At 45.6% G+C, this 9891-nt stretch overlaps 1 protein-coding gene across 1 annotated transcript in view; it reads right to left on the bottom strand.

The window, feature by feature from the left end:
• Positions 1 to 9855, bottom strand: part of CEP41 (centrosomal protein 41) — a 67041-nt gene extending 57186 nt beyond the window's left edge. The window contains exon 1 of the mRNA XM_073652496.1: positions 9702 to 9855. Within this exon, the coding sequence (XP_073508597.1) occupies positions 9702 to 9737 (36 nt within the window). The 5' untranslated portion in view covers positions 9738 to 9855. The remainder of the gene's footprint in view (positions 1 to 9701) is intronic.
• Between the last annotated feature and the right edge of the window lie 36 nt (positions 9856 to 9891).

Below are 9891 nucleotides of genomic sequence, written 5' to 3' on the forward strand. Positions count from 1 at the left end.
AGCGAGACTGCGGCATTCCCCTGACAATGCTCGTCCCCATAAAAGGTGAACATTTTACCATGCAGACATTCAGCCTCTCCCCGACCCACGTGATCCTGTTCCATAACTCCCTTCAATTTTCTGGACTTGTGATCCACATACATAAAGGCTAGTTATGACTTCTATGATTGTAGCATGGCTTTTAAAGGGCAATTCCCATCTCAGCCATTCGTGAATGATACGTGTCACATGACCGCGGGTCGCCAATGGGTTGGCATCACAACCCGGGGTCTGCAGGAGACCCCTGCGGTTGTCATTGCCAGGAAGCTATGAGCGCTGCCCAGAGGTCGGCGCTCATAGCCAGTGAGCATTTCTGCTACACACAGGCGATCAGATAAATCACAGCTTCTAGACTACCATGGAGACTATTGAAGTATGTGAAAAGTAAAAAAAAAAAAAAAAAAAAAAAAGTTTTTAAAAATATTTAAAAAAAAATGTAAAATGTTTAAATCACCCCCCTTTTCGACCCATTCAAAAAAAAAAAAAAAAAAAATCGAATATACACATATTTGCTATCGCCAAGTTCAGAATTGCCCGATCTATCAATATAAAAAAAGAATTAATTTGATCGATAAACGGCGCAATGAGAAAAATTAGTTGTTGGCCACCGCAACATTGCAATAAAATGCAATAACGGGCGATCAAAACATCGTATCTAACCCAAAAAGGTATCAATAAAAATGTCAGCTCAGCGAGCAAAAACTAAGCCCTCACCCGGCCCCAGATCCCGAAAAATAGCGACTTTTTTTAAACAAACTTTGGATTTTTTCTCACCACTTGACTAAAAAAAGAACCTATACATGTTTGGCATCTACGAACTCGTAATCACCTGGAGAATAATAATGGCAGGTCAGTTTCAGCATTTAGTGAACATGGTTAAAAAAAAAAAACACAACTGTGGAATTGCACTTTTTTTTGCAATTTCACTGCACTTGGAATTTTTTTCCCCATTCTCTAGTACACAATATGGTAACACCAATAGTATCGTTCATAAGTCCAACTCGTCCCGCAAAAAACAAGCCCTTACATGGTCATATTGACCGAAAAATAAAAAAGGTATGGCTCTGGAAAGCAGAGGAGTAAGGCTATGTGCCCACGATGCATTTTTTAAGAGTTTCCACAGCGGTAAAAACGCTGCAGAAACGCTTAAAAAACGCATGGTTGAAGGCCTGCCATGTCCCCCAATGATAATCCGCATGTGCTGTGCACATGCTGAGGAAATTTCCGCTGCGGATTATCATTGCGGAAAAAAACGCAGCATTACCAATTATTTTGCGGAAGTGCTGCGTTTTTGCCGCCATTGACTTGCATTAGACCGCATGGATCACGCATCACTGTATATGTAGATGCGTAATCCAAGCGTTCTAATGTGCGGATGGTACCCAGGTGTATATGAGAGGAGAGTCTCATCCACACCCAGGTACCATTAAAAAAGTTGTAAAAAAAAGAATAAAATAAAAAATAAATATATACTTACCTTCCGGCGGCCCGCAGTACGCTCCTCCTTGCTTCCCGGCACTTCGCTATGGAATGAAGGACCTGCGCTGACGTCAGAGTCATGTGACGGGTCACGCGACGCTGACGTCGGCAGGTCATTCAATCCACCGCTGTAGGCAGCCGGGACGGTGAAGCAAGACAGCGCGGGCCATCGGAGGGTAAGTATACATTTATTTTTTGACATTCTCACGGTCACGCTATATAAATCCATGCTGTTTGCATGGATTTATATAGTGTGACCAAGTTGACAAGCACTTTCCAAGTGATGCTAAAATCGCTTGGAAAGCGCTTGTCAACCCGCATGCGGAAATGCAAGTGAAGAACGCTTCACATCCGCATGTCCCTGGCAGGAAAAACACATGTACAATCCGCATGTACAATCCGCATGCGTTTTTTTCTGCCAGGGAGATGCAGAAACACTCAGGAAAAAATCCGGAGCATTTCTGCATAATGGGCACATAGCCTAACAGACGAAAGCGCAAAAACAGCGTCAAGTTAAATAATTAAATTGCATTTTATTGCATGAAATAAGTACGGTATTTAATCACCTACCAACCAGCAAGAATTCTGGCTCTCACAGACCTGTCCGTTTTTCTTTAAGAAGTCTTCCTACTCTGCTCTCATTACCTGTATTAATTGCACAAGTTTGAACTCGTTACCTGTATAAAAGACACCTGTCCACCAGGGCTGTGGAGTCGGTAAGCCAAACCTCCAACTCCGACTCCTCAATTTCCATGACACCGACTTCGACTCCACGACTCACTCATACATGGCTCATGTTTAAGTGATAAATTTACTGTAGCACAGATTCATCTCAGCTAAAAGTCTAGACCCTTAGATCAGGAATAGGACAGACATTTATAGGACACTTCATAACTTTCCCAAATTCTGATGAAAAAAAATATTCCCCACAAACTGCATTCAACTACTGTACCCAATTTATTATATAATTTTAGGAGTCGGTCCATTTTATACTGACTCCACCAAAATGGGCTCCAACTCCACAGCCCTGCTGTCCACACACTCAAATCTCTCCACCATGGCCAAGACCAAAGAGCTGTCTAAGGACACCAGGGACAAAATTGTAGATCTGCACAATGCTGGGATGGGCTACAGGACAATTGGCACGCAGCTCGGTGAGAAGGCAACAACTGTTAGCACAATTATTAGAAAATGGAAGAAACACAAGATGACTGTTAATTTTCCTTGGTCTGGGGCTCCATGCAAGATCTCACCTCGTGGAATAAAGATGATTCTGAGAAAAGTCAAGAATCAGCCCAGAATTACATGGGAGGATCTGGTCAAAGACCTGAAGAGAGCTGGGACCACAGTCTCAAGCATTACCGTTAGTAACACACTATGCCATCATGGATTAAAATCCTGCAGGGCACGCAAGGTCTCCCTGCTCATGCCAGCACTTGTCCAGGCCCATTTGAAGTTCGACAACGACCATCTAGATGATCCAGAGGAGGCATAGAAGGTCATGTGGTCAGGTGAGACCAAAATAGAACTGTTTGGTATCAACTCCACTCGCCGTGTGTGGAGGAAGAAGACGGATGAGTAACAACCCCAAGAACACCGTCCCAACTGTGAAGCAGGGTGGGGGAAACGTCATACTTTGGGGGTGTTTTTCTGCAAAGGGGACAGGATGACTGCACCATATTGAAGGGAGGGTGGATGGGGTCATGTACTGTGAGATTTTTGGCCAAAAACCTCCCTCTCTCAGTAAAAGCATTGAAGACGGATTGTGGCTGGGTCTTCCAGTGGCCCGAAACACACAGCCAGGGCAACTAACAAGTGGCTCCGTAAGAAGCATTTTAAGGTCCTGGAGTGGCCTAACCAGTCTCCAGACCTGAACCCAATCAAAAATCTTTGGAGGGAGCTGAAACTCAATGCAGCCCCAAAACCTGAAAGATCTGGAGTTGATCTGTATGGAGGAGTGGACCAAAATCCCTGCTGCAGTGTGTGCAAACTTGGTCAAGAACTACAAGAAACAGCTGACCTCTGTAATTGCAAACAAAGGTTTCTGTACCAAATATTAAGTTCTGTCTTACTATTGTATCAAATACTTATTTATGCAATAAAATGCTAATTAATTATGTAAAAATCATACAATGTGATTTTCTGGATTTTATTTTTAGATTCTGTCTCTCATAGTTGAAGTATATCTACCATAAAAATTACAGACCTCTCCATTCCTTGTAGGTGGGAAACCTTGCAAAATCTGCAGTGTATCAAATACTTATTTTCCCCATTGTATATATACATACACATTATATATTTATTATCTCAGTCTGTATATACATATATATTGGAATTCATCCAAGTACGTGCAATAAATGTCACAATCCTTATACCGATCATATATCAAGGTCTTTACCTATGTTACCTAATCATTGGTGATAATCGAGCTCCTTACAGAGACCCGAGCGCTACGCGATACTCGTGCCGAGCACACTCGCCCATCACTACTAATCATCTAAACACAGCCCCAGTAAAGCGCACTGCATTTTTTTTTAGCTCTCAGAGAAAGGAATAAAGAAAGCAGTAAATGTCTGAGAGCGGAAACCGTTTTCAAGATTGGTGCACAACCCTGATTTATTGAGCATTCATGACATATTCTGATGCTATTCCATGGCATATTTTACACCTCGCACATAAAAAAAAAAAAAAAAAGTTGGAGAATTTGTAGCTAATGTACTCCAGACCACCCAGAGTGATTTTATGTGCGCCTAAGATTTTGGTGCAATATTTTACAAAAAATGCGACTTTTTGCGCTATAAAAGGTAGCAAAAACATTAAAAAGAAAAGAGGACCTTTCACCAAATCTTTCATGTTGAACGGGACAAAAGATGTAAGATTGGTTGGAAAACAGAATAAAACAATTTTAGTTTTTTGTTTTTTTTTTAATCTCTCCGATGTGAAGATATTATCTATCAAAGCATCTGGAACCCTACTGAGTTATTTTTCATTAAGTCCAAATGGGTGTGATCAGATAGCTTTCATTGGGGGCGTGTACTTCTTCACCCTGTATGATACTGACCAATCATAAGTAGGTAGCAACAGTCAAAGGAAAGAACATGCCCACCATTGCTTACAGCAGATTTCTCAGAGTGAGAGATGTGTAATGTCAGACAGCCCTGATCCCCTGGTTAACCTCCTGCATGAGGCAGTGTGGGGGAGGGGCAGCACATGAGTCTCTGTGTCACATTACAAACCCTTCTATCAGCTTTTCACCTTTCAAAGCACTGTCAACTCTGCTGTACTGACCCTCACCTCACACACTGCCTGTCTGGAGATGAATACTCAAACGTTAGTATCACAATTATGTCAGCCGCTCAAAACAGGCTATTAAACAACAGCCAACTGGCTTACATGTAGCCGATCGGGCTGTCTAAATATATCCTATGGGTATGTTCATACAAACAAACTGATTTTCAAGGTTGCTCAAGTCTTCTTTGGGCTGAAGACTGAGGAAGGTTGAGTAAAGGGGGCTTCATACTTATGGTCTAGTGATGGGGTGGGATGGGGATGGGTCCCAGCACTGAATAGATGATAAACATCCTTTGACATCCACAGAGTAGATATTGAAAATCCTCAGCAAAATCCAAAATGTTTTAAATGCTTTATTCAGAGCAGAAACTGAAAGTTTTGGAAGAGTTTTGAGATTTTTAGGATTTAGACTATTTCTGTTCAGTTTGTGCTCTAAAAAAATCCTCAAAGAACTCCAAGTGCCTTAAATTAAAAATAAGTTTCCCGACTGCTTCTTCCTCAATCTCTTAAAACTCCTACATGAAGGTGCAGCCAAATGCATATCTGGACTACCCGGTGAACAAATCATATGAAGATTCAGCTCATCGGAAAAGACAATTGAGCTACAAACATTGAAAGGAGAAAAAAAGATGGGAGATACAAGGGTGGAATGAAGATGTCACTTCTCCACTAACAGAAGTGTGCAATGGGCCCCGTTCTCAAGACACATGCGGGTCCGAGCACCGGGACCCTCATCTATTGAACATTTACCTATACAGTGGTGGCCAAAAGTATTGGCACCCCTGCAATTCTATCAGATAATACTCAGTTTCTTCCTGAAAATGATTGCAATCACAAATTCTTTGGTATTATTATCTTCATTTAATTTGTCTTCAATGAAAAAACACAAAAAGAATTGTCCTAAAGCCAAATTGGATATAATTCCACACCAAACCTAAAAAAGGGGGTGGACAAAAGTATTGGCACCCTTTGAAAAATCATGTGATGCTTCTCTAATTCGTGTAATTAACAGCACCTGTAACTTACCTGTGGCACCTAACAGGTGTTGGCAATAGCTAAATCACACTTGCAGCCAGTTAACATGGATTAAAGTGGACTCAACCTCTGTCCTGTGTCCTTGTGTGTACCACATTGAGCATGGAGAAAAGAAAGAAGACCAAAGATCTGTCTGAGGACTTGAGAAACCAAATTGTGAGGAAGCATGAGCAATCTCAAGGCTACAAGTCCATCTCCAAAGACCTGAATGTTCCTGTGTCTTCCGTGCGCAGTGTCACCAAGAAGTTTAAAGCCCATGGCACTGTGGCTAACCTCCCTAGATGTGGACGGAAAAGAAAAATTGACGAGAGATTTCAACGCAAGATTGTGCGGATGGTGGATAAAGAACCTCGACTAACATCCAAACAAGTTCAAGCTGCCCTGCAGTCCGAGGGTACAACAGTGTCAACCCGTACTATCCGTCGGAGTCTGAATGAAAAGGGACCGTATGGTAGGATACCCAGGAAGATCCCACTTCTTACCCCGAGACATAAAAAAGCCAGGCTGGAGTTTGCCAAAACTTACCTGAGAAAGCCTAAAACGTTTTGGAAGAATGTTCTCTGGTCAGATGAGACAAAAGTAGAGCTTTTTGCCAAAAAGCATCAACATAGAGTGTACAGGGGAAAAAAAGAGGCATTCAAAGAAAAGAACACGGTCCCTACAGTCAAACATGGAGGAGGTTCCCTGATGTTTTGGGGTTGCTTTGCTGCCTCTGGCACTGGACTGCTTGACCGAGGGAATGGCATTATGAAGTCTGAAGACTACCAACAAATTTTGCAGCATAATGTAGGGCCCAGTGTGAGAAAGCTGGGTCTCCCTCAGAGGTCATGGGTCTTCCAGCAGGACAATGACCCAAAACACACTTCCAAAATCACTATTAAATGGTTTGAGAGAAAGCACTGGAGACTTCTAAGGTGGCCAGCAATGAGTCCAGACCTGAATCCCATAGAACACCTGTGGAGAGATCTCAAAATGGCAGTTTGGAGAAGGCACCCTTCAAATATCAGGGACCTGGAGCAGTTTGCCAAAGAAGAATGGTCTACAATTCCAGCAGAGCATTGTAAGAAACTCATTGATGGTTACCGGAAGCTCTTGTTCGCAGTTATTTTGGCTAAAGGTTGTGCAACCAAGTATTAGGCTGAGGGTGCCAATACTTTTGTCTGGCCCATTTTTGGGGTTGTGTGTGAAATGATCAATGATTTGATTTTTGCTTCATTCTCTTTTGTGTTTTTTCCTTGCAAGCAAATTAAATGAAGAGAATAATACCAAAGAATTTGTGATTGCAATCATTTTCAGGAAGAAACTGAGTATTATCTGACAGAATTGCAGGGGTGCCAATACTTTTGGCCACCACTGTATATTGCTGTACTACTTTGGTTGGATTTTAAGTCTCCCACATTCAAAGTCAATGGGTCCATGAATAAAGGACTGCACATGGACAAAACGGATTCACCTTGGATAGAACGTAGCCAAATATTCATTGCTTTCGACACCTACAAGTGTTACATCACTCGTCAGAATATAGCTTACGTCCTTATTCACATCAGTGTTTTTCAATGACACACATTCTTTGTGACTATTTACAGATCATATATTCACCATTAAAAAAAAAATGAAACGTCCTACTCTGGTCTGTTTTGCATACAGAACTCAACCATTCAAATGTACAAAGCATTAAAGGGAACCTGTCACTAGATCCATGCTGCCGAAACCACAGTCTGAATCTCAGCCTGACGATTGCAGCCATTCAGAGACAATATGGTTGAAAGAGCCGACCAGGGGCTGTATGTAAAGGCATGACTAGTCCAGGGGGTCCCCCAATCGGCTTCTCATAGCTCCAGTTGTTTGACAACTCTTTCCCATGTGTGAACATAGGCAGAAACCAATTAATCAACCGGAGTGGGGCTGGGAGAATCACGGACATGTGAATAACGAAAAGCATTAGGTTCCAGGTGATCTGTGCCACACGGGTCACTTCATATACAGGTAATCCGCTGTACAGGCTGCATCCTAATGGTATGGGGTCGTTAAGTCAAACCACTGACCCCATGACTCACGACTCCACAGCCCTGCCTCACTACTGAGCGTGTACATAAATTGCAGCACAGATTCATCTCAACTAAAAGTCTAGATCCTTAGATCAGGAACAGAACAGACATTTATAGGACATTTCATAACTTTCCCAAATTCTTATGAAAACATTTACAAACACATCCTGTATTGTACTAATGTACCCAATTTATTATATATTTTAGGAGCCGGAGTCAGTCCATTTTATACCGACTATGACTCCACGATTCTGTAGACTGGTCATGATCTGCCGTACAGCCTGTGCCCTTACGGTATAGTGACCGGTCGAGCTCTGCCGTACAGCCTGCGCCCTTACGGTATAGTGACCGGTCGCGCTCTGACGTACAGCCTGCGCCCTTATGGTATAGTGACCGGTCACGCTCTGCCGTACAGCCTGCGCCCTTATGGTATAGTGACCGGTCACGCTCTGCCGTACAGCCTGTGCCCTTATGGTATAGTGACCGGTCACGCTCTGCCGTACAGCCTGTGCCCTTACGGTATAGTGACCGGTCGAGCTCTGCCGTACAGCCTGTGCCCTTACGGTATAGTGACCGGTCATGCTCTGCCGTACAGCCTGCGCCCTTACGGTATAGTGACCGGTCGCGCTCTGCCGTACAGCCTGCGCCCTTACGGTATAGTGACCGGTCGCGCTCTGCCGTACAGCCTGCGCCCTTACGGTATAGTGACCGGTCGCGCTCTGCCGTACAGCCTGCGCCCTTACGGTATAGTGACCGGTCGCGCTCTGCCGTACAGCCTGCGCCCTTACGGTATAGTGACCGGTCGCGCTCTGCCGTACAGCCTGCGCCCTTACGGTATAGTGACCGGTCGCGCTCTGCCGTACAGCCTGCGCCCTTACGGTATAGTGACCGGTCGAGCTCTGCCGTACAGCCTGCGCCCTTACGGTATAGTGACCGGTCGCGCTCTGCCGTACAGCCTGCGCCCTTACGGTATAGTGACCGGTCGCGCTCTGCCGTACAGCCTGCGCCCTTACGGTATAGTGACCGGTCGCGCTCTGCCGTACAGCCTGCGCCCTTACGGTATAGTGACCGGTCGCGCTCTGCCGTACAGTCTGCGCCCTTACGGTATAGTGACCGGTCGCGCTCTGCCGTACAGCCTGCGCCCTTACGGTATAGTGACCGGTCGCGCTCTGCCGTACAGCCTGCGCCCTTACGGTATAGTGACCGGTCGCGCTCTGCCGTACAGCCTGCGCCCTTACGGTATAGTGACCGGTCGCGCTCGGCCGTACAGCCTGCGCCCTTACGGTATAGTGACCGGTCGCGCTCGGCCGTACAGCCTGTGCCCTTACGGTATAGTGACCGGTCGCGCTCGGCCGTACAGCCTGCACCCTTACGGTATAGTGACCGGTCGAGCTCTGCCGTACAGCCTGTGCCCTTACGGTATAGTGACCGGTCGCGCTCTGCCGTACAGCCTGCACCCTTACGGTATAGTGACCGGTCGCGCTCTGCCGTACAGCCTGTGCCCTTACGGTATAGTGACCGGTCGCGCTCTGCCGTACAGCCTGTGCCCTTACGGTATAGTGACCGGTCGCGCTCTGCCGTACAGCCTGTGCCCTTACGGTATAGTGACCGGTCGCGCTCTGCCGTACAGCCTGTGCCCTTACGGTATAGTGACCGGTCACGTAATCTGCTGTGACCGGCTGTACATCACACAGGGCAGCCGGCAGTATACACATAGCAGCGGTCCCGCTCCGTGCACAGATCCAGCGCTACGTGCGGGAGGACCGGTCCTACACCGAGCTGTATTCTGGGCCCAGACCGCCCTCTCACCTCCGGGTCCCCGATGTTCCTCCGCGCAGACATCATTCCCTTTTTTCAAACAGCAGCCCGAGACTCCGCAACCGCCTCCTCCGCCTCAGCCGGATCACCCGCCAACAACCGTTCCTCTGATTGGTGGAAAGCAGAAAGGAAACTAATGAGAGGCGACGTTACTCAGCGGAGGGGCGTGTCTGCTGCGGCT

The sequence above is a fragment of the Phyllobates terribilis genome, unplaced genomic scaffold (genome assembly GCF_046119375.1).
Source record: "Phyllobates terribilis strain yellow unplaced genomic scaffold, ASM4611937v1 Scaffold_11__3_contigs__length_659146591, whole genome shotgun sequence".
Taxonomy (NCBI): domain Eukaryota; kingdom Metazoa; phylum Chordata; class Amphibia; order Anura; family Dendrobatidae; genus Phyllobates; species Phyllobates terribilis.